Genomic DNA, 25,239 nt, shown 5'->3' on the forward strand with positions numbered 1-25,239 from the left:
CAAATTTGAAGGGGGCATACATAAATACAAATGTGCAGACATGACAAAGGCACAGAAAACTGAGACTGATTTGTACTTAAAACAATACCAGGCAAGATGGACAGAGAGGTTATCAGTCCACTGCTAAGGAATGTGACAGCTTTATGATCTCTACATCAGTGCTAGGGAGTGAAGGCCTGTGTATTATCTCTCCTTCAGACCTGGACATAAGGAGCATGAAACAATACCTCTGCTGCGCCACCGATTGGAAGGCAGCATTCCTTCAAATCAATGTATGGCTTTTTACCGAGTTAAAAAAATTATTGGGAAAAGATCCCCTTCTGGGTGTTCCCCCGGTGAGAGACGATGCCATCTCCCGACACCCCCCAAGGAGATGGCACCCTACCCAAGGACACCCCTCCTGACCTCCTTCAGACCTTTCATCTTTTCCACAGATTCAAGAGCCCTGCTCTGAGGTTCATTCCATTCTTGAGGGTATCAAAAATGGTCATAAATTTATACTCCCAGATTCTTCTGTAACGCTGCGACTTGAAGTTGCGCTTCAGTATGATAACTCTCATCTGTTATTTGTTGTGTTCGTGACTAGAAAAAAGTTTTTCTACAGGTAATTCCATCTTTTCATCTCTAATCATGTGCATCCGACCCAAGGAAACCCCTTCTGACCTCCTTCAAATCTTTCATATTCTCCACTGATTCCGACAACCAATTGATTGACCCACATACTTGAAATGGGACAGTTTCCATCCTAAGCACATCAAAAAGTCCATCATCTACAGCCAGGCCGTCAGATATAATCAGATCTGCTCCAACCCAACAGACAGAGAGGAACATTTACACAATCTCAAAAAGCACATTTTTAAATCAGGGCTACCATCCTACCTCAGTTGATGACGAAATCACCAGAGCCACCAGGATACCCAGGAATCAACTACTCCAATACACAGAGAAGGAAAGAAATGGTTGTGTACCTCTAGTAGTGACCTACAATCTGCAGCTAGAAGTACTAAGGAAAACTGCAAGGAAACTCCATCATACCTACACAAGGATGACCATCTGACCACCATATTCCCGGACCCTCCGCTTCTGTGTTACAGGCAACCTCCAAGTCTGAGGAACTTTATAATCAGGAGTGCATTGTCCTCTGACCCAAAAAGGAACTTATCTATGTAATGTAAGGAGATGTAAGACCTGCTCACATGTACTGACCACAGGTACATTCACATGTTCCACGTCTGATGTTGTGTACATGATCCTGTGCAGTAAATGTCCTGTTGGAGGGCTTTATATTGGGGAAACGAGACACAAACTGAGAGCCAGGATGAGATCTTATCAGCACTCAATTAGAGAGGTTGGCGCCCTTTACTCTTGGGTGTGTAAGGATGGGGTTCGGCTGACCCAGGAGCTGGCACTCCTTTCCATGTTCCCAGGCTCGCTGGCACAAGCCAAGAGATCACTACTGAGGTTCTTTGAGCCTGGCCTTTTTCTATGGCTTTCTCCACCCATAAGGGGAGATAAATAGTTTCTAGCATGCGGCTAGATTATATTTAACGTATAAAGAAACGGAGAATGGTTTATGGAAATCTGTTTTATTGTTCAGATAAATGATTGTGGCGACAAATGGAAATCACTGGATTGTTATGTAAATTCTATATTGTCAAAGAAATAAAAAACTTTTTGAACCATACAGAGGGATAGACAGAATTACCCGTGGCAAAACATTTTTCTAGTCACGGACACAACATTGAACAGATGAGTATACTTGGATTAACACCATGTATTTTTGTTAGCCACTAAAATCACATTAGACTGATAGAATATCACAGAGCATCCTGGTTGGTGTCACAAATGATGGTTTATGCCAATGGATTCAAAACCAGCTTAAGGAATACCAGGAAAGGTCCAAACAAGAGCACTTTATTCAACCATTTCTGCATATGCAAGCATAAAGAGAAATTAGAAAATTGGGAAAGGGCCCTTTAAGAGCTCCTTACACTATAAACAGGAGATACATAAATCATGCAGAGATAAATGACATCGGAAGTATAATTCATCCTCATTTATAAAGTTCTCTATTGGGTTCTAGATGTCTAAGATGAGCTCAGAGCTTCTTCTCACAAACCCCATAGCTGTTTCCATAATCACAGGGAACATCATTCCACTCTCCAGAGGTCCACAACAGGGCACAATCTTCATCATTCACATCATTTGGCTCTCCTTCTGTCCAATGCCTGATAAAGAAATTGAGCATTATTAAAGATATTGCATATCACATCCATATGTCAGTGGTATACATTGAGAAGTATCCACTGGCCTCTACTGTTAATAGAATGCTATGTTTCTCCCTCAATATAAGGAGAATGGAACAATACCTCTACAGCGCCACCTATTGGAAGGCAGCATATTTGTAAATCAAGTCTTTATGACAATGACTGAGAATTGAAAACCAAAAGCCAGAAAACCATACACATACAGCTGTTCTGGTTTTTTTGCCCCTCATAAGTGTGCAATAGTTTTATGGCTTGGCTAGTGAGAAGCCTATGATGGGTCGGGAAGGGTAGAAGAGATGATACGCTTCCCAACCCACGTCATAGGCCTTTCACTAGCGAAGCCAGAAGCTACTCTCCCATTATAGGAAAAACAAATCTATACATATTGCATGGTAATGGTATACATTTTTTAACTAAATTGTGCACTCTGCTACGTTATTTCAAATGGCAATGAAGTTCTACCAATGCACACCGGCCTGGAATATGCTAATAGGACACTTATTAGAGCAGGTATTTCAGAAACCCTACAGACCTTGTACATTTCAGATAGGAATGGAGGTGAAATAGGACAACCACCTGTTGTCCTACTCTTCATTCCCCACCATTTGAAGACAACCAAAAAATCTGAGACTTTATTTTCTTCCTTAGAGGAATTTCCATTTGAATAAGTTAGGATGAATGGAAAACTCACTGATGTATTTGGTAAAAGCTAAGATCCTTTCTGCAGGATACATTTAACCCCTTGAGTGGCGGGTTTCCTACCACCCTGTCGGACCCACCAGGGCAGGTTTTTTAAATGGTCTAATCATTGAATTTCAACTAATTTTGCAGTTGCGTTCCAAGAGCCATAACTTTTTCATTTTTCCATTGGTACAGCCATATGAGGGCTTGTTTTTTGGGGGACAAGTTGTACTTTTTGATGGCATCATTTTTGGGTATATATAATGTACTGCATAACTTTTGTAAAAAAATTTGTAGGGAGATTGGGGGAAAAAAAGAAATCCTGCCATTTGTTTTTTGGATTTCATTTTTACGGCGTCCAACATGCAGAATAAATAGTGTGGTAAGATTATTCTCTGAGTCAGCTCGATTCCGGCGACACCAAGTTTATACAGTTTTTATGTTTTTGCTATTTTTGTACATTTAAAACATTTTTTTTCTTAAAGGTTTGCTTTTGTGTCGCCACATTCCAAGAGCCGTAGTAATTTTTTTTTCCCATTGCCAGAGCCCTAGAAGGCCATGTTTTTTGCAGGATGAACTCTAGTCTTCATTTATCTATTTTTTTGGAACATGTCAAATTTTGATCACTTTTTATTCCATTTTTTCTAGTGGCAAGATTAACAAAATCTGTAATTCTGGCATGTTTTTTATTTTTATTTTTCACTGCATTCTCTGAGCAGTATAAATAATATATTAAAGTAATTCTACAGGCCGGTACGATTATGCTAATACCAAATTCTAATAGTTATTTTTCTTTTTCATGACTTTTTCACACTTAAAAAAAAAAAGTTATAAAAGTTTAAATCACCCTCCTTTTGCCATATCTATAATAAAAAAATCTAAATCCTAAAAGAAAAATAATTTGGTATCGCCGCATCCGTAAATGTCCGATCTATCAAAGTAGTGTATTATCTACCCCGCACAGGGAACGTAGTGCCAAAAAATAAAATAAAGATCGCCACAAATGCACTTTTTCAGTCACCCTGTTTCCCAGAAAAAATGCAATAAAAAGCGAACAAAACGTTGTATGTATTCCGGATTGGTACCAACGTAAATTACAGGCCATCCCTCAAAAAATGAGCCCTCACTTAACTACGTTGACGGAAAAATAAAAAAGTTATTGTGCGCACAAGATGCAGCAGAAAATAATTTAAAAAAATTAAATGTCTTTGAAAAAATACAAGTACTACAGCAAAAAAAAAAACTGTACAAGTTTGGTATTGTAGTAATTGTACCGACCCATAGAATAAAGTTATCAGGTCATTTTTGTTGTAGTTTGTGCGCCGTAGAAACAAGACGCACTGAAAGATGACGAAATGTAGTTTTTTTTTTCATTTTACTCCACTTAGAATTTTGTAAAAAATTTTCAGTACATTGTATGGTACTTTAAATAGCACCATTGAAAACTACAACTCGTCCCGCAAAAAACAAGCCCTCATACAGCGATGTCGATAGATAAATAAAGGAGTTATGATTTTTTAAACTGGGGGAGGAAAAAAAGAAATGGGGAAAATAGAAAAAAAGGGGCCATGTCATTAAGGGGTTAAATAATGTACTAACTTCCTTCTCAGGGTCATTATGACGCAGGGATACCACATGTGTAATTTTATTTTAAAATTTTTACAAAGTAAAGGGAGACAAGTGTTTTTATTTTTATTTTTTTATATAACTTTTTTTACTGTTGTTTTTTTTTTACATTTTTGTCCCTTTAGGGGACTTCCACTGGGACCCATCAGGACCCCTGATCACATTCCGGGGGTCTGATGGTGACAGCCCTTTACATGCTGCAGTTACAGCTCTTAACATGCTGCAGTCACATAGACTACAGCATGTAAAGGGTTAACACAGCAGAGATCGGAGGTTTTCTCTGATCTCTGCTGTAAGAGCTGGTGCCTGGCTGTCCTCTGACAGCTAAGCACCAGCTCTCCCTGCCATAGAGACCATCAGCTTGCTTCTGACAAGCCGATGGTCTCTATGGCAACCTGTAAACAAAGCAGGACTTTAGAAGCAGGAGATTGCCGGCAGATAGGCAGTATCTTCTGCTTCTGTTGTTCAAAGCCCTTGCTTTGTTCTCTGTATGGGTCTGTGCAGGCAGAGCACAATGCCACAGCTTGTGGCATTGTGCTCTGCTGCTCCCATAGTGATACATAGCCCGGAAATCTTCCGGGCTATATCGCTACGAGCAGTGGAGCTCGTCCCGGAAAATTGCCGGGCGTGCCACTCAAGGGGTTAATGCTCTGGAGACCTTACTTGTAAGATGTTTCATAATTGGTTCCATCGATCCATATCCAGGTTCCTTCTTCATCCATATCATGGAGTCCAATCCAATAACGTTTGAATGAAGAAGCACCAGTTAAAATTGCAAGAAATATCTGAAAAAGAGAGAGCAGCTATGAGCAACGGAAGCAGACGGTCCAGACAATCAGGGGGTGAGGCCAACCACACTCTTCACACCATATAGAAGTTAATGCGCCAGTACAAAATCCAAGAGCTTTCACAGAAATTATTTATTAGCGATTCCTTCAAACTCCCAAATATGTCACTTTTGGATCTGCTTTGTTTGCTAGAAACACCCCAAAATGCCCTTAGCACTTTGGCACCAAAACCAAGTAAAATAACCACTGAAAATACTTGGTCACATGGAGATCATTGAAGTCTAACAACCACTTATTAAGAGGCTGTGGGGTATCAGGAGATGCTTTTTCATGTACTTTTTTTTGCCTCTCATAATTGAAAGTTTTTTATATGTATTATTGCAGAATGACCACTAAAGTTGCAGGTTTACATCACTGGGTGGTCATATTTCAGGAAAATCATCAGGAAGGAAAGGGTTTTCTCTGCTTTGGAGCTGGCAAACTAGGCTAATTATGCTCCACCTGAGAGGGCTTGTTAAAAAGTTTTTCTTCTAATGTAATTTAAAAAAAGTGTGAGACTCTCGGTATGGGTTCTCAACCTAGGAGAGAGACAGCTCTGGGCAAAAAGCTTGTGGGAGCCATATGATAGTGGCCGGGGTGCACGACAGGGTATGAGACGCACCCCGTGCAGTACTAATTTTTGAAGTACTGGGGACTAGGCCCGACAAAGGAATAGTAAATGTGTAGTGACTGGCCAGATGGATAGAGTTCATTTTATCTTCTTGCACTCTGATGTTTAAAATGAAGCATAAGGCTAGCAAGAAGCAGGTTTGAACATAATCCAGTGAGTTGGAAGTATTCCTTGTGTGTGCCAACGATCTTGCTATAGAAGAAGGCAATCCCAGTGAGTTGACATCTCCCAAGTGTCACAGTATTATTAGAGGAGTTAACATGAACAAACTGGATTTTGTACCCAACACACTTCACAACCAAACTGGCAAATAAACAGATTGAAGAAATATCAATTATCACACTCCAATGGATTCTAGAATGAAGTTTAGAGCCCTTTCACATTTGCATGCACTTCTTCCGTTGTTTGGTTTCTAGGATGGAGCCGATCAAGAGAAAACTGAAGGTTGAGATCCCGCATATGCCTGATACGAATGTGCTGGACAGACCCCAGTCACAAAAGTGGGGTCTGGCTGGTATTTTCCTGTATGAAACAGTACTGCACGCTGCGTTGTGTCATTCAGAATTTTATGTCTGATCTGTCCTGGAAGCTCCAAACAGCCTCCAGTACAGATGTGAACATAGCCTTAGTTTCATAGATTCAGACTTTGAAGAGTTCAGAACCAACCAGCATGATAGGACTATGGAACAGTGATGTAAGCTGATGCAATTTTGCTGTATATGCAGTTTGATCTATAAGAAGCAATGAATAAGATGGCCCTCTAAGGTTTCCACAGGGTTGCATTAAGATAGCATTTTTGAGTGCAATTAGAATGCACATAAAAACTGCTGCCTAAACACTACAGAAACGTGTAAAGAACATTGTGGAAACCCAGACTAATATTCGGCATGGCACTCACATGTTGTACCATTATCTCACCTGCTCCCGATCACTGGTGATTACAGCGAGGTCAGCTCCTTTCTTGAGACATGAATCTCTGGTCTTTGCCCAGGTAGCTTTAACTACAGTAAGGAAGTAGCAACTGTCATCAAGCTGCTTCCATCCTTGCTCACAAGTCATCTCTGAAAACCAATATATACAATTAGATTTACATGTTCCCATGAAATGCAGTACATTTATAGAATGTAGATGGCCCAGGCTCAGAACTTGAGCGCTCCTAGTTATGTGGCTGCTGACACAACTGGAGGCCAAGACACAGTATCTGAGCGTATAAACAGAGGCATAGTCAAAGGAGTCCAGGATCAAGGCAGACAGTATATACTTCAACATGAGACAGTCCAGAAGTCAAGGCACACAGAGCAGGTTCAGCACAGGATGAACAGGCCAGGAGTCAGGGCAGTTAGCAGACAGGAGGATGGTCAATACAACAAGCCAAGTGCAGAGCAGTCAGGGTAAAGCCAGAGTCGAAAACCAAGAAATTAAATCAAATAAATAGCACCTTCGGCTGGACAAAGAGAATAGAAGCTTAGTTGGAAGGTGCTTGAAATACTCATAGGAGCTCAGGAATTGGAGGGAGGACAGAAATACAGGATGCACACTGGACCTTTAAGACTACGGGCAATTTGCTTGTGCGCTCTCCATGGAGCAGTGAGATTGACCGTAGGTCAGAGCACGGCATTTGCCATTGACAGGGGGAGAGTGCATGCCATGGCCGGCAGCGGGGCAAGCTGAGGGAAGATAGTGGAGCCACTGTGACTTGTAAGACAAGTCATATAATGGCCAAATACAGTATTATTATTTTTCATGGACACACATAGTAGCTTAGTCTGAGAAGTCACTAAGAAAGTCAAGTATGCTTCAACATTAAAACATTTGCTAATATCACTTCACTTGTTGACTTACTCTTTAATGACGTATGTAGATCATCCATAGCTGAAGAAAGGTTATGTACTGCAGGGAAAAAAATGTTGGTTAGGATTTTATTGATGTGATGTGAAGAGCACCGTGCAATGTTTGTACATTATTAATGGGGGCCTAGGTCGGGTGTAACCATAGATGGTGCAAAAATTGTACATAAGCCCCAACCCTGGTGGCTAATTGGGCATGAAGTCTTTTTACCACATAGTGAAACAGCAGCACTGGAAATTAAGTGAGTGGGGGTCATTAAGAGAACAGTGGAAAAAAGCAGAGGTGGAGCAACCCCCAGAAAAAGTTAGGCAGATCCTTTTGTCATAACTGTCACGATAAGAGAGAGGACAGAAGGGTTGGCCCAATCGATCCCACCTCTATCACCGATTTGTCTCAGATTGAATAATCTGAGCACTCTCACCATTGCGAACACTTGTCACAGCAGAGCGTAGATTGATCGCTCTAGAGGAATTGCAAGCGCAGAGTCGTTAGAATACAGGCAGATCTGTACCCAGCTTTCACAGGTTTCTGCACGCAGGCAGATCGAAAGCTCAAATCATCCCCTGATCGGGTCTAATGACTCCAGAACTCTATAATACCCGCACATGCTCACTGCCACCACCAAAGTTTGTTTCCCAGGTAAGCTGAAACCCACACTTATGAATTATTAACACAATCTTCAGAGTTGAGGGTCATTTCAAAACAGACAAGGTTTGACTAATAAATTGCAGATGTATTCTAAAAAAGATTAGCAGTGCTAAATATTTATACAAAAATATACAGAAAAAGATGTTACAGTGGAGATAAGGTTTACAAATATACACAACAGACAGTACTTAAAATAAAACATTTAGGAAATAAAGAAGATACCAGATTTGGGATGTTCGGCCCAAAGTTCTGATTGTGCGGAGTCACTGGAAGCAAACGGGAAAGTCTTTACACTGTGGTGTTTCTCTGAAGATCTGACATCTGGTCACTCTGACCCCCTAGTTTTTAAAGTTTTCCCAGAGCAAACTTCCCTCCACCCTCTCTGAGGTCATTCAGAGAGGGATGGGGTAAATGCGTATGTACCTGTGAAAAAACATAATTTCCCATTTCGGCCATATCTATGGTAATATATGCCTGATTTTTCTATTCATTGATATCAAACATGACACATAAATTATAACCAGATATGCGGATACGCCATTTAGGGGTGTTCCAGGGCTTGCACCTCAATGGGATTAGATATGTTTTATTCAGCTGGCCCACCCGATTCCAAAAATAAAATTCATATTAGGATAGGACCTTTACACGACCAATAATCCTTATTAAAAGATTTTTCCCTAATTTGAATCTAGGAGCCAAAGCGTCTGTGAGAATCCAGCTTCTAGAAGGATAATTCCCTTAGACTTCATTATTAAGTAAATGGTTACACAATTTGGGTTCCTTGTGCTAATTCTAAACTAAACAGATAAGTGGAGCCAGGAGATCCAGAAGAATGGAAGAGGCTTATTCACTCTTGTCCAGGGGAATGTCAGATAATTGCCTTTCTAAATGCAAATATTTAAAAAGCAGGGAGGACTGAGAAACTTATAATTGCATTCTAACTACTCAAGGTCTGATTGAGATTGGATTAAATGGCTGTGATTGGTTCATCGAGTACTGAAGTGATTGGCTGAGCTGCGGTTCTTGAGAACCAATCAGAGCAATCACTTGCTGAAGGCGGGGTTTACAAACCCTGTTACCAGTAAGTGATCTTCTGTCGGCACTGAGAACTGCAAGGAATCGTGCTGGAACTGCAGAGACCAGCAGGAGGGACCAGACATCGCCTGCTAGATAAATATGATAAGACATTCCCAAAAAATAAGACCCTGTGCCTGTTTTGGGGCAAGAATTAATAGGAGACAGGGTCTTATTTTCAGGGAAACATGGTATCCAGGATAAACAGATGCGTTTTGAGGCTAGAACACCCTTCCTCAGTAATTGCTGGAGATAGGTAGGTGATGTCCAAGGTGAAGTTGAACAATCTTTTGGTAACTTAATTCCTGTCCATCCTTGGTGGGTCCTTTTAGGAGGACCATTTTAGTTGAAAACATGAGGCAACTGGATGAATTGGAGGGTTCTAGTACTGTCGGCCCTGAAGGCTGGAGTCAAACGCAGAGTCCTGCTACTTTATTATGAATGTGTTATAAATCCCCAGTAAAATAATGCAGCAAACGTCAGGTGTGAATGAAGCCTGATATCAGTTACCACATGCAGTATATTTATATATACATATCGTCTGTATACGATGGCTGGAGGCCCTAGGCATAGTAATCATTTTACAGCCAGCATAGTCCTTCCTTCTGAATACTATATCTCTAAACATGGTCAGCAATTTTAGTATATTTTAAACAGTGTAATATTTATTATGTGGTTATTGAAAGATCATTTAGAATGAAAGATGAAATGCCAACTGTACCGTTGGCACTAAAGAAAATAACCCACCCTAAAAGTGTCAGCCTATTTATACCAATCAGGGTCCTTTGGGGAAAATGGGATAGTGGTACGGATGTAAAATGTCTTTATGCAACATCACATGAGGGAATTGCACTCCTCTGTGGTGAAGACACAATTTTACAATATAGGCTCATTTGCTTCTGGGGTATCTTATCCTGCATTTTCATATTGAGAAAGCAGAATTGGGGACATATGAAAAAGTTGATCCACTATTCGAAGTTTCATAGTTATCTATTTGTCCTCATATTGGTCTCCAACTACTCTATCTGGCTGTGTATTACAGATTCATGATTTTATGGCCCGTTTGCCTTGCTATATTGTACATGTCTGAGAAGAGAAGGAGTCTATATCCTATATGGCTTTGTCCCTCCTTCTCCTAATATTCGGGACCTCCGCTTCTGGACTCCATATCATGTTCACCTATTTCTTTATTTAAGCAATCATCATATATATTTTTTGTCTTTAAGGATAATGGAGCAGAGACATTAAATCGTATACTATTCTCTTTATTGAAAACCAATAAAACTACTGAAAAAACTTTTTGTTACGGTTTAAGACTGTTTCTCTACTGGGAGATATAGGTGAGTGGCGTAGCTATAGGGGTTGCAGGGGTCGCAGTTGCAACCTGGATCCTTATCACAGGGAGACCTGCACTTTTAATAAACACGTTCTTCATCCCTCTGACCGCTCACATTCTTCCAGCAACAACAGCCTCTTGCTATCACAGGTTGCCAGTGCTTTTTCCTCCCCGGCCCTGTCTCCTTCACTCAAGTACTGCAGAACACCAGACAGGATGGAGGAGACAGGGTCAAAGAGGAAACGGCACTGACAGATGATGATATTAAGGTACTGCAGTTATGGAAAGGATGTCAGAGAGGTGAAGGGCTCAAAGGGTACAAAAATTATATTATATTAACCTCTCTGGCTATCCCCTGCAATCTGTTCTGGTCCGGTTCCTCCTCTCTCTAGGTAGTGGTCCTATGATAAAGGTCACATGACCACTACAGTGTCTGAGGCCAGAGATTAGAAGGACAGAAGCTGAGTAGATAAACAAGAGAAGCAAGAAGCAAGTATACTAGCCTATTGTTTTACAGCAGAAACAGGCATGTTTACACATGGGAGCATAAGAGGGCGTATTATTACAGACTGGGCCAAAAAGGGGTGCAGTATTTCAGATGGGGACATAAGGAGTGTATATTTACAGATAGAAGCATAAGGGAGTACATTATTACAGATGGGGCCATAATGGAGCACATTATTACAGATGGTGGATGCAGTGTTATAGAAGGAGTATAGGAGGGAGAATCAGTATGATATGGCATAAAGGGATGCATTATTACTGTATAGAGACATTAAAGAGGGCACTATTACTGTGAGAAGGGGACTAAAAGTGGCCCAAACTGTGTAATTACTATATTAGGCACAGTGCATGAAGAGATTGTGCAGAGCTGTGGAAAATATAGGGAAGATGCTGGAAAAGCAAGAAGCCAAAGATATCTGTATGTCAGTTTCTGTAGAGACAAATTAAGACCAGAAGTTGTCATGGCTGCCTGGATGGAATATAAAAGAGAAATTCAGAGGGAACGTCATCTGTGATCACTGGCTATAACGGCACCGTGATCACTTATACAGTCTTCACTATACAGTGTAGAGCTGGTAGTTAACCCTTTGCAATCCAATTTTGGATTCAGGGTTTCCTAGGGGGCTTTCTCTTTCTGCCATTATACAATGGCGCCATCTGCTGGCTAGAGCCAGTACTGCGGTATGGGACATGCTAAGGAGGCCCCTGACAACAGAACAGCTAGTAATCTACAGTAAGAATACCATGCCGGACGTCTTCCGACATCGGAGCGGTACAGCCTTCAATCAGAATGTCTTTAGACGTCAGACAGTGGATTGGAAAGGCTTAATAATATATGGTCACTGTATGGAGGTAATATTGGTCCTTGTATAAGTGTTTTTTCACCTGGACATTTTTTTATTCTTAATTTTTTTTACCTTTTTATTTTCTGTCTCTGCGGGGACTTGAACTGTCAGTCTATGGTTGCCAGGAGTGAAGAGAATTTGTTAAGGGAGTGGAAAAGGCCCAAGATGAACTTTCGCATCCAGGCCCATGAATCTTCAGCTACGCCCTTGATATAGGTAGAAACTCCCCAGTTTGGAGAATAAGCAAAGATAGCCATACACATTAACCCCGTAGCATGGAAAAACACCAGAAAGGTTTTGCATATCCAAGTGATTCTGACATTGTTTTTTCGCCACATGTTGTACTTAATTTAGGCAGAAAAAATAGACCGATAGAACTTGTGTTTATTTATTAAAAGCGCCAAAATTGGGAACATTTTGAAAAAATCGTCATTTTTTCACATTTCCAACTGCAATATCTTAAATATGTGCAAACATAATATAGAATTTTTTGCTAAGATATACATTTCCACCCGTTTACCTTAATTTGGGCGCACATTGGAAAAACTTTCGTTTTTTTTAACCATTTAGGAGACGTACAAATTTAGCATTACTTTTTAGCATTTTGAGGAACACTTTGTTTTCCTACACCAAGCCAAGATTGGAAAGGCTCACGAGTGTCAGAATAATAGATACCCCCACAAATGACCCCATTTTAAAAACTACACCCCTTAGTGTTTTTTTCAGGAATTAATTCAATTTAGAGGTGAAAAAGTAAAATTTCATATTTTTGCAAATCTGTCATTTTAAAGACATATTTTTTCCTATAGTTTACATGAAAATGAGGATTTACACCCCAAAAGGGTTACCCCTGTTTCTCCCGTGTTCAGAAATATACCCATTGCGGCCCTAATGTTATATCTGAGTGCACAACGGGGCCCAAAATGAAAGGAGTAGTCAGTGTCTTTCAAAACAGAAATTTGGCTTGAAGTCCTTTTAGGTCCCATAGCACACATGTAGAGTTCTTGAGCGCCCAAAACCATAGAAAACCCCCACAAATGACCGCATTTTAAAAACTAGACCCTTTAAGGAATTTATCTAGGGGTGTACTGCATATTTTGACCCCACAGTTTTTGAATGAATTCAAGCCAAGCAAAAGGAAAAAATTGTGATTTTCGTTTTTTTGGCAATGCTGTAATTTTAAAAACAGCTTTTTTTGTACAGCACACATATGAAGGAAGACTTGCACCCCAAAGTGGATACCCCTGTTTGTGCTGTTTTCAGAAATATACCCATTGTGGCCCTAATTTTATGTCCGCATGCACAACGGGGCCCAAAATGAAAGGAGCAATTGGTGGCTTTCAGAATATAGATTTTCTTGATGTCCTTTTAGGCCCCATTGCCCACTTGTAGAGTTCTTGAGCGCCCAAAACCATAGAAAACCCCCACAAATGACCGCATTTTAAAAACTAGACCCTTTAAGGAATTTATCTAGGGGTGTACTGCATATTTTGACCCCACAGTTTTTGAATAAATTCAAGCAAAAGGAAAAAATTGCGATTTTCGTTTTTTTGGCAATTCTGTCATTTTAAAAACAGCTTTTTTTGTACAGCACACATATGAAGGAAGACTTGCACCCCAAAATGGATACCCCTGTTTATACTGTTTTCAGAAACATACCCATTGTGGCCCTAATATTATATCCGCATGCACAACGGGGCCCAAAATGAAAGGAGTAATCGGTGGCTTTCAGAACAGAAATTTGGCATGAAGGTGATTTAGGCCCCATTGCCCACTTGTAGAGCCCTTGAGCGGCCAAAACGACAGAGAACCCCCACAAATGACCCCATTTTGAAAACTAGACCCCTTAACGAATTTATCTAGGGGTGTACTGTGTATTTTAACCCTACAATTTTTGAATAGATCTAAGCAAGCAGTAAATAAAAATTATGATTTTCATTTTTTGGGCTATTGCGTCAATTTAAAAACAGTTTTTTTTGTACAGCACATGTATAAATGAAGACTTTCACCTCAAAATGAATACTCTTGTTTGTCCCGTGTTCAGAAACATACCCATTGTGGCCCTAATAGACTTATAGGACACATGGCTAGGGCTACAATGAAAGGAATACCCGTTGAATTTCAGGGTACAACTGAATAAATTCCAGGCCCCATTGCCCACTTATAGAGCCATTGAGCAGCCAAAACTATAAAGAACCCCCTCAAACGACCCCATTTTAAAAACTAGACCCCTTAACGAACTCATCTAGGGGTGTACTGCGTATTTTGACCCCACAGTATTTGAATGAATCTAAGCAAAGCAGAAGGAAAAAGTTACGATTTTCAATTTTTTTGGCAATTTTTTAAATTTAAAAACAGTTTTTTTATACAGTGTACATAGGAATGAAGACGGTCACCCCAAAATGGATACCCCCGTTTGTCCCGTGTTCAAAAACATACCCCTTGTGACCCTAATTTACTTACAGGACCCATGGCAAGGCCTAGGAGGGAACACCCGTTGGATTTCAGGGCACGCCCTTTTCGGCGTTCGCAAATCTTAGATAAAAGTAATAATGTGAACTGTGTGGTATTTCCGAAGACAGGGGTAATGGTTGGAATGGGCCCATGGGGCAATAAAACCGTGTATCCCCCCTCCTCTCATGCTTTTTGGGGGTCATTTCTTGACCTCAGTGGCGGGTATGGGGTGTAAAAAGTGGTGCTCTGTGAGTCTCCGTAAGCCTGATGAGGTGTGGCGGTCTCACACAGAAGACGCTCAACAAGGTGCTCCTGGAACTGCAGGAAGGCAAGAGTTCCCGGGGCTTCTTGTAAAATACGTATTACTGGTAGCGGTCTGAATAACGCCGGGCTCACGCAGCCGTAGGCGGAATCCGTTTGCGGAGGCCCACAGCGGATCCCATCTGTGAGCCCGGCTGTGACCCTGCGTACGGCCACGTAATGTACTGCGCATAACTGCCTACTCACACAGGCGGTCATTCGCAGTACAAATTTTTTTTTGTTTGGATTTCCTGCACTGTTGCTTAGCGATGACACGGGTACCCGCAGCCCGTATACAATGTAGTTGCGTATGGGCTGCGGGTATATCCGCGACCAAGGAGCACAATAGGTTCTATGCTGCGGATAGCTGCAGTAAAATAGAACCTGCTGCGTTCTCTTTTCTGCGAGTGGATTACGCAGTTCCGACCCCACTAATGTGAGCAGATTTGTGTAATCCAATGCGATTGATCTGCGTAATACCGCGGATCAGACGCATGCGGAATCCGTAATTCCTATCCGGTCATGTGAAACCGACCTAAGGTAGATCGCTACCTTTTTATGACGTGACCGGGGACCACTCAACGAGGCCACCCGTCAGTGCTCCAGGCTCTCGGCGACCATTGGTCGCCGAGAGCAAGGAGATTTTCAATTTCCTGGGCTCCCCGACTCCTGCGCGTATGTCCGGTATTTTGCCGGCGGTCGTATGCGCAGAATCCGGGAAAGTTCACGGATGAGGATCGAGTCGGGATGCAAATACGGAGGCCTCCGGTAAAAAGTTTCATCTCCTCTCACCGATCGCATCGGTGAGGGGAGATGAAACTAACTTTTTTTAAAAACTTTTACGTGACCGCCGTTATCCATTGGATAACGGCGAACACGTGATCAGGAACCGCTCACCGCGGCCCCCCGTGAAATTTCCAGGCTCTTGGCTAAGTTTTGTAGCCAAGAGCAGGGAGATTTTAAGTTATCCTGACAATCCACGGTTTTTGCGCATGCGTCTGCCGCTTTGGCGACGGACGCGTGCGCAGAAGTTGTGGTAAGTTTCGCGGATACATCCGGGGGCCTTAGGTACGTAATTTCATCCTCCCTCACGGATATGATCCGTGAGGGGAGATGAAATGTAAGCGTTTTAAATAGAGATGAGCGAACGTACTCGTCCGAGCTTGATGCTCGTTCGAGTACTAGCGTGTTCGAGATGCTCGTTATTCGAAACGAGCACCACGCGATGTTCGAGTTACTTTCACTTTCATCTCTGAGACGTTAGCGCGCTTTTCTGGCCAATAGAAAGACAGGGAAGGCATTACAACTTCCCCCTGCGACGTTCAAGCCCTATACCACCCCCCTGCAGTGAGTGGCTGGAGAGATCAGGTGTCACCCGAGTATATAAATCGGCCCCTCCCGCGGCTCGCCACAGATGCGTTCTGACAGAGATCAGGGAAAGTGCTGTCTTGCTGGAGTTGCTATAGGGAGAGTGTTAGGAGTATTTTAGGCTTCAAGTACCCCAACGGTCCTTCTTAGGGCCACATCTAACCGTGTGCAGTAGTGTGGAGGCTGCTTTTTGCAGTGTTGCACTTTTTTTTTTTTTTGTATATCGGCCGTGCAGAGCATTGCGTCCTGCAGTAATTATACATACTCCAGGGCCAGTAGTGGTGACGCAGAGAGAGAAGACATATTTAGTGTATATAGGCAGTGAGCCTTTCCAAAAACATTTGGGAAAAAAAATCTATTTGGGCTGCCTGTGACCGTCCTCAGTGTACTGGGTCTGTGCTGGGGGTAGTTGTCCTAATTCATACGCAGCCAGCTAAGTGTTCCAGCAGGCTTGCGCAAAATTATTTCCTGGCTCTGCTGTGCGTTCCGTAAGCGAAGTCAGCCTCCAACCACAGGCCAATAAGCGACACATTTAATTACAGCATTCTGTTTCAGCACTACTGGTAATACACCATGCTGAGGGGTAGGGGTAGGCCTAGAGGACGTGGGCGAGGACGCGGAGGCCCAAGTCAGGGTGTGGGCACAGGCCGAGCTCCTGATCCAGGTGTATCGCAGCCGACTGCTGCGGGATTAGGAGAGAGGCACGTTTCTGGCGTCCCCACATTCATCTCACAATTAATGGGTCCACGCGGTAGACCTTTATTAGAAAATGAGCAGTGTGAGCAGGTCCTGTCGTGGATGGCAGAAAGTGCATCCAGCAATCTATCGAACACCCAGAGTTCTGCGCCGTCCACTGCTGCAACTCTGAATCCTCTGGCTGCTGCTCCTCCTTCCTCCCAGCCTCCTCACTCCATTACAATGACACATTCTGTGGAGCAGGCAGACTCCCAGGAACTGTTCTCGGGCCCCTGCCGAAGCCCACCTGCATTAAACATGACATTACCTCAGCTGTGATGGGCAATGCAATGGGATATATTTATGTGCCGCCGGTGGCTTCCTGGCACCCACCCATGCTGTGGGTCCACAGGGACTTCACAATAGGGAGTTGTACCTGCCTGTGTCTATGAATTAAAAAGCCCGGTCAGGTTGGGGCATGCAGTGTGGGCCGAAGCCCACCTGCATTTAATCTGACGTTAGCTCTGCTGTCCAGGGCACTGCAATGGAATACATTTATGTACAGCCGGTGGGTTCCAGGGAGCCACCCATGCTGTGGGTGCACACGGAATTCCCATTGCGGAGTTGTACCTGCCTGTGACTATTTATAAAAAACCGCGGTCTGACTGGGGCATGCAGACACCTTGACAGAATGAATAGTGTGTGGCACATAGGTTCCCCATTGCTATGCTCACGTGTGCAGCTCCTGATGGTGGTGGCACAGGATTATATTTCTCATTGCTCCTGTACAGCATTGTGGGCTATCGCCCCGCCCCTTTTAAAGAGGGTCGCTGCCTAGCTGTGCCAACCCTCTGCAGTGTGTGTTTGCGGTTCCTCCTCATGGCAGACGCACTTATAAATAGACATGAGGGTGGTGTGGCATGAGGCCAGCGTGTGGCATGAGGGCAGCTGAAGGCTGCGCAGGGACACTTTGGTGTGTGCTGTGGACACTGGGTCGTGCAGGGGGGGGGTTGGGCAGCATGTAACCCAGGAGAAGTGGCAGCGGAGTGTCATGCAGGCAGTGATTGTGCTTTGTTGGGGGTAGTGTGGTGCTTAGCTAAGGTATGCATTGCTAATGAGGGCTTTTCAGAAGTAAAAATTGTTGGGAGGGGGGGCACTCTTGCCGCTATTGTGGCTTAATAGTGGGAACTGGGAACTTGAGATGCAGCCCAACATGTAGCCCCTCGCCGGCCCTATCCGTTGCTGTGTCGTTCCCATCACTTTCTTGAATTGCCCAGATTTTCACAAATGGAAACCTTAGCGAGCATCGGCGATATACAAAAATGCTCGGGTTGCCCATTGACTTCAATGGGGTTCGTTATTCGAAATGAACCTTCAAGCATCGCAAAATTTTCGTCCCGAGTAACGAGCACCCGAGCATTTTGGTGCTCGCTCATCTCTAGTTTTAAACTTTTTTTTTACTTTTTAAACTTTTTTTTTTACTTTTTAAACTTTTCTTTTTACTTTTTTACACTTTTTTTATTTACTTTTTTTACTTTAAATGATCACTGCTATCCATTGGATAACAGTGATCATCTCTGCAGTGACATCTCTCTGCTTCTGGCTACACATGGCAGCCAGGACCAGAGGGATTTTAAATTTCTCGGGTCCTGAGCCCCTCTGTGCACGCGCCCGATGTCAATCATCGGGCGCGCATGCGCAGAAGGGGACTCCGGTCCCGGAAGACCGGGGCACCGCTGAGGACCGGGGGTGAGTATTTTCACCTCCCCTCATGGATCCGATCCATGAGGGGAGGTGAAATTAACTTTATTTTTACTTTTTTTTTAACTTTTTCGCGGTCCCCGGGGACATCTCCTGGTTCCCGGCTACCTTCAGGAACAGGAAACCAGGAGATTTTAAACTCCCTGGGGTTCCCATTCTTCTGCGCATGCGCGTGACGTCATTCGTCTGGCGCGCATGCGCAGAAGAGCCGCGCCGGGTCCCGGAGGACCCTTTTACCTGCAGCAGACATCGGGGAAGCCGGGTGAGTAATTTCAGCTGCCCTGATGGATCCGATCCATCAGGGCAGCTGTACCTTTAACTTTTTTTTTCACTTTATTGCGATCGGCGCTATCCATTGGATAGCGCCGATCGCAATGCCAGAGGGGGGTCCCCGCAGCCCAGGATGACAGCTCCATGCTGTCAGCTACCTGCGGGCACCGACAGCATGGAGCTGTCACGTCCATAGCCCACGGGGCTTAATTCTCTGCCGGACGCATGTTTTTACGTCCTCAGAGAATAAAGCCCACTTGGGCAGGACCTAAAAACACAATGGGCTGATCGTTAAGGGGTTAAACTAAGGTTGGCCAAGCCCAAGCGACTGTCTAATGTGTTTTAGATGTTCAGCTGGTGTTCGTTCAGCAGATGTCTTGGGGGAACAAAAGAAAATCGGGCATGTTGAATTTAACATGCGTAATCCTTTTTTTTTCTCTGGGGAGATAAACCGCCAGGAAATCTGGCAATGGCTTACTCCACTCTTCCTATTGAAAACACATGCATGAGTGGCCAAACTGAGCCCGCATGTGTATGAGGAGATCAGGAGGAATGGCTGTTGGATGAATGAGGGTTCAGCCCACCATTGAAGGTGTATGGCCACCTTGTAGACTTCGCTCTTACAATGATGAACACACAAACATTATATATTACCTCTCTCCCTAAAGGCATTCATCTCTTTTAAAGTAACCAAATGTTTTCTGGTACTGGAGACATTGTCTGTAAAATAAAGTATAATACTTAAATTAGTTAAGACCTCTAAGGCAGTGATTACAAACTTTATTACTATATAAAACATCTTAACAAATGTCCACCCTCAGGCTACCTTTACTCCTCTCATCAAAGAAACCTTATGTAGGGGCAGGTAAGGCATTTGATAATTCGTAGTATGGACCAATATGACAATACATGGACCAAAGACATATATCCTGTATAGTCAGCCCACGTAGCTATTATTGAAAGCTTCTAGAAAGGAGCCCCAGATTTGGTTGGCACCATGCCCTTTGTAACTTTGTGGACTCTGCAGGACTTCCTTCAAAAGGAAGAGCAATATGAGGAAAGAAGGGAATGGGGAAACTGTAGCAACCCACAAGGGCACTATGAAACACTGTTGTAACATAAAGGTCAGTGCAGACAGGTACCTCATACCCTTAGTGGAGCTATTTCTAGTCCCTATTAGGAGTAGAGGTAATCTAATGCATAAATCTGCCCGGGAACTGGCCCACTTTGATTGGCTGCCTTCACTCTACTTCTTTTCCTGTTGTCAAACATATTGTTATCGGCTGAAGAAGATGGGGTGATGTGGAGAGAGGAATGAGAGGAGTGCTGTAATCGGCCGACACATTGCTAAGGAGATGGAGAAGGCAAGTATGGAGGATGACAGAGAACGCCGTTAGGAGCAGTCAGAAAGCTGAGTCGGCAAGAGGACAGAAGGTGGAAAGAAAAGCCAGTACTTGAGAGGACCTGAGGAGAAGCAAGCCTGGACAACCTTAGTCCAGAGGGATCCTCATGACAATAGAAGTAACCGTTAACTATAAGTGGAAACGCCATATTGTTCACAGGCCTAGTCAATACCCGGGATATACACAACCCAATGAATCTAGAGCTAAACACAGTCGCGTTGGCAGCTAATATAGCAAAACTAATGGTCTAATCACTCATAGATAGATCTCCATATCACTACCAGAGCTATTGCTGTCACACAGATTCATATAAATAATTACCTAGCAGCAGTACACCAACAGTAACGATTACCTCTCCAAATCGCCCATCTTTCATCAAACCAGCGAAAGTAATTTTTTTCTATGCAAGTAAATGTCACTTTATACAGTCTGAAATTGATTCATAAAGTTATGTTCAGTGAAGATTCAAGTAAAGTGTTTCTTCTCTCCCACGACTCTCAGTCTCCTCCTGATTGCTTCTCTCTCCAAATACTGTTGTGCTATATAGCACGGGTGTCACAAGGGACAAACACTCCTATTTTTTCTGTGGTGGTAGCATGTGGGAGGTGGTAGTGAAGAGCACAGCAGCCACTGTGACAGGAGCCGCAACTACTACTCCCATCATCTCACCTCCACAGCTCGAGCATGCCACAGAAATTGGCATCACGAACAGGATATAACTCCTCTGTGACCTTACAAGAGACTGTGAATAGTACTAAAAGAGTTAATCTACAATATAGGGATTTGAAAAATTACAACTGCTATTTTGTACAAATTTGAACTGTCTGTCTGTTGCTACATATCTAACCATGTCTGATTCCAGTGTCAAGGAGCAGACCCGTGACACTGGGTCATCAGCTACCGCTTCACCTACCATGATGCCTCTCAGCATGCCATATTACTTAGAAGCCCCATGGTTACCACACTATGGGGGAGAACTGCACACGCTCAGAGACTTTAAAAATAAGTTATGCCCCACCTATACCCTATTGCTACCAAACAAAAAGCAAAAATCCTAATAGGGGAATTACCAAAGAGAAGAAGAGAAGAACTGAAAAGAAAACAGTAGTGACTCCAAAGCATTTTTGAAACACATACTGCTTCTACGGTGAAAAAGCAAATGTTAATAAAAGACAGCATGTAGAGGCGTCTTTAAGAGACTATGCATTTTCCTTCCAAGAAAGCAGTCGTCTATGCCGACCCACATGAACCAGATTGTGCAGATCAAGTTCTAAAGGCCCATTTAGACGCAACGAACGAGCGACTTTTGAGCAATCATTGTTGTGTCATTTACAGCTCAAGATGATCACTCAAGATGAGCGATTACCTTGCACTGCCAGCGGAGGATGCAGAAGACAAGCGGGGTGTCCCTGCTTGTCCTCTGTATCCAGCTGTTCCCCCGCTCCCAGTGCCTGGCTGTTATACAGCCCGGCGCTCGGAGTGGAGGATGCAGAAGACAAGTTGTCTTCTGCTTCCAGCTGTTTCCCCGCTCCGGAAACAGCTCTGCCCATTTCCGCCACATGTAAACATACCCCAGCAGTAATATTGACTCCCCCCAGCGGCCCCCAGTGTAATAGTGACACCCCCCCAGCGGCCCCCAGTGCAATAGTGACACCCCCCCCAGCGACCCCCAGTGTAATAGTGACACCCCACAGCATCCCCACAGTATAATAGTGACATCCCACAGCAGCCCCCAGAATAAAAGGGACACCCCACAGCTGCCCCCAATATAACAGGAACGCCCCACAGGGGCCCACAGTATAATAGTGACACCTCACAGCACCCCCAGTGTAATAGTAAGATAATAGAACTAAAAAACTGGCAGTGGAGAAGGCGCAACACTCCAGGTTAAAGCAAATAGGAAGTGACCAAAGGTTTGGGAAACTTCTCCGTTTATTCAATAAAGTATGTGATTAGCTTATGAAAACGCGTTTCGGGGATAACCCCTTCGTCAGTTCAGCTGGTGTTTAAAACATACAAGCAATTGGTGGGTCCCAAAAGGGTTAATGATTAGATCTGTTTGCCTGTGGGGTGGGGGTCAGCCAGGGCAGAAGCAGGAGACTAGGTCCTAAAAATTCAAAGTGGCTGTCTAAATATGTAGGACTCTGTCTAGAAGTAACTATATACTTGAACGGAGTGCCTTTCTCTGCCTTACTGGACACTGGTTCACAGGTCACCACAGGAAGCCGAATTGGAGAAATAATGGAATTATGACATCCTTGTCCAGTCTCCAGAACAGTTACTGGATATTATTGCTACTACTGGACAGTCTGTGCCCCTAGTTGGATACTGGGAACCCACTGTATATGCTGTAAGAGCTGAATTACGTCATCAAGCAGTACTGGATGTAGATGTGAAAGATAATAATGCCCCTTCTGTCATCTTAGGGATGAATGTTCTAAGGAACTCTTATGATAAAATGTTAGAAGCTCCGCAAAAATCTGTGCCCTTAGTTTCGCAAGCTCAACAGAGAGTTTTACAAAGAACCATAAAAGCTCTATCTGCTCAACAGAGATTCACCAACACCAAAGAACAAGTAGGCTAAGCATGCATCAGTGATGTAAGACCTGTTATCTTACACCCTGGAACAGAAACTTTACTTCGGTGCCAAACCAGTGACAGTGACAGGTTACTGAGGCCACTATAGGAATCATTATTATTACTGGGGTCACTGTGGGTGCTACTATTACAACAGGGGCCACTATAGGAGCGCAATTACTACTGGGGCACTATGGGAGTCATTGTTATTACTGTGGCCACTATGGGGATTATTTATAAATAGAGCTACATTAGGGGTCACTATCACTACAGGGGCCACTATGTGGGACCCTAGTACTACTGGAGCCAATATGGGGGTCACTATTATTACTGGGGTCACAATGGTGGTCACTATTAATACTGGGGCCATTATGGGGGCCAATTAGTACTGGGGCCACTATGTAGGACCCTATTAGTACTGGGGTCACTATTATTACTGGGTCAACTATGGAGGACTCTATTACTTCTGGGATCACTATTACTACTGCAGCCACTATGGGGGCCACTAATGGTTAAAATGAGTTTGACACCACTGCTCTAACCTGTCAAAAGTTTTTAAATTGTGCAGTTGGTCTTTAACAATCCCATCAGAATCCAGTAAATCAAGTTATTTAATAGCAATAAGAAACCCTTATTACCTCCAGAATATACAGTAATAAAGAGGACCAGGATGAGAACATACAGTAGGGCCAGCAGCCCATAGGAAATCCATTCTGGTTTCCGGGTGTGAGAATTGTACCACCTTCTGCCTGTAATGAGAAGACGCAGTAATGTAATATATACTGATATTTACCAGCCTGGTATATTGTGACCTGACTTCATAGTCGGCCCGGACTGTGCAGGATATCCTTACAGCCATCTATGTACAGGACTCCTCAATTACAGTCCTAATTAGTTCCAGGATGACCAGTGTAACTTTCCAGAACTCCACATAGAAAACTATTTAATTGGTTCTGAAGTTACCAAAATATCAACCCAAATACTAAATAAACTACAAGTAAAATGATCATCTATAGGACAGATACATTCTGTATATCCAAGAGTTAGAAACCACTGCCGGCCAATGGGATTGCACTTTACCAGTAACTACCGTACAGTCAGGGTCACACAACGGATTTTGGGGTGGATTTAACGCAGAATCGTTTTTACTGACTGCTGCTTACTTACAGTCGTCAGTCACTAATCTGGAGAACATAAAGTGGAAATAACATAGAAAACAGAAAATACTAAAAAAAATAAAAATAATCCAAGCAGAGAAGTTAAATGAATGTACCTGACGGTCTTTCATCATCATCATCATCATCATCATGATGAAGTGTTTCATGTTCAATGCTGCTTTCGGAGTCCATAGTCAGAGATGAAATGGTGACTGTGATCTGATGGTTTTATGCTTAGATTTGCTGAATCAGGCAGGAAGTCTTTGGAAGGACAACATGTTTGTTCCATATCCGCAGCCAGATAAGGGTACTTGTAAAAATTCTGTAACTGTATTATACATCATGTGACTTGTTTCTATGTAATATCCGTGGTGCCGATCCTGGTCGCAAAATGGCCGCCTGCACCATGTGTGGGTAGATAGAATGTCACAAGTGTGATCAGCCTAGAAAATGTATCTGTTAACATCCAGCACACAACTATTGTACAGAACATGGATTTTTGGATAAAACTTTTTATATTGTAGACTTTGTTATTATCAGTGCGCCCGTTATACGCAGTGAATAGAAACTATTGATTTGCATGGGTTCGTTCACATGAGCTTATTTTATCATGCAATGTGTGTTTGCGTTTAAAATATGCAGCATGATCTATCCTGGTGTGCAGGATATTGGAAATCAATGGTCATCGGTAAATCCGTACAGGCTTATTTTCGCAACCAAAATGCCCGTATAAATGAGCCCTTACAGCGGGATAAGAAAAAAAAATAAAAACAATGGAAGAATTGGTGTTTTTTTTTTTCTTCTCCCCAAAAATATAAATAAAGTTATACAATGCATTATCTGTACCCAAAAAATGGTAGGAATAAAAGCTACAGCTTTCCATGCAAAAAACAAGCCCTCATATGGCAACATGGAAATAAAGACGCTATCCTTTAGGAAGGCCGAGTTCGATCAGCTTAGTGATGCCTTTAACCTTGACTCAAATGT

General features: G+C 43.0%; 1 protein-coding gene across 1 annotated transcript; it reads right to left on the minus strand.

Annotated features, from left to right (window-relative positions):
• Positions 1 to 2,008: 2,008 nt before the first annotated feature.
• LOC136610260 (hepatic lectin-like) lies at positions 2,009 to 24,444 on the minus strand. The gene is made up of 7 exons (XM_066589497.1): positions 24,369 to 24,444; positions 23,734 to 23,844; positions 19,770 to 19,835; positions 7,875 to 7,922; positions 6,951 to 7,093; positions 5,238 to 5,359; positions 2,009 to 2,228 (listed from the first exon to the last, which is right to left on the minus strand). The coding sequence occupies exons 1-7, from the start codon at positions 24,442 to 24,444 to the stop codon at positions 2,099 to 2,101; spliced, it is 696 nt and encodes a 231-aa protein (XP_066445594.1). The 3' UTR covers positions 2,009 to 2,098.
• Between the last annotated feature and the right edge of the window lie 795 nt (positions 24,445 to 25,239).

The sequence above is a fragment of the Eleutherodactylus coqui genome, chromosome 2 (genome assembly GCF_035609145.1).
Source record: "Eleutherodactylus coqui strain aEleCoq1 chromosome 2, aEleCoq1.hap1, whole genome shotgun sequence".
In the NCBI taxonomy this organism is placed as follows: Eukaryota; Metazoa; Chordata; class Amphibia; order Anura; family Eleutherodactylidae; genus Eleutherodactylus; species Eleutherodactylus coqui.

What these genes read in the sequence shown, in the direction of transcription:
- LOC136610260 (XM_066589497.1), bottom strand. Translation starts at nt 24,444, where the DNA reads ATGGACTCCGAAAGCAGCATTGAACATGAAACACTTCATCATGATGAT. An exon ending in GAATGCCTTTAGGGAGAGAG is followed by an intron (nt 7,923 to 19,769) that starts GTAATATATAAT and finishes TTTTCCCTGCAG; the next exon opens with TACATAACCTTTCTTCAGCT. An exon ending in AATTATGAAACATCTTACAA is followed by an intron (nt 2,229 to 5,237) that starts GTAAGGTCTCCA and finishes TTTCTTTATCAG; the next exon opens with GCATTGGACAGAAGGAGAGC.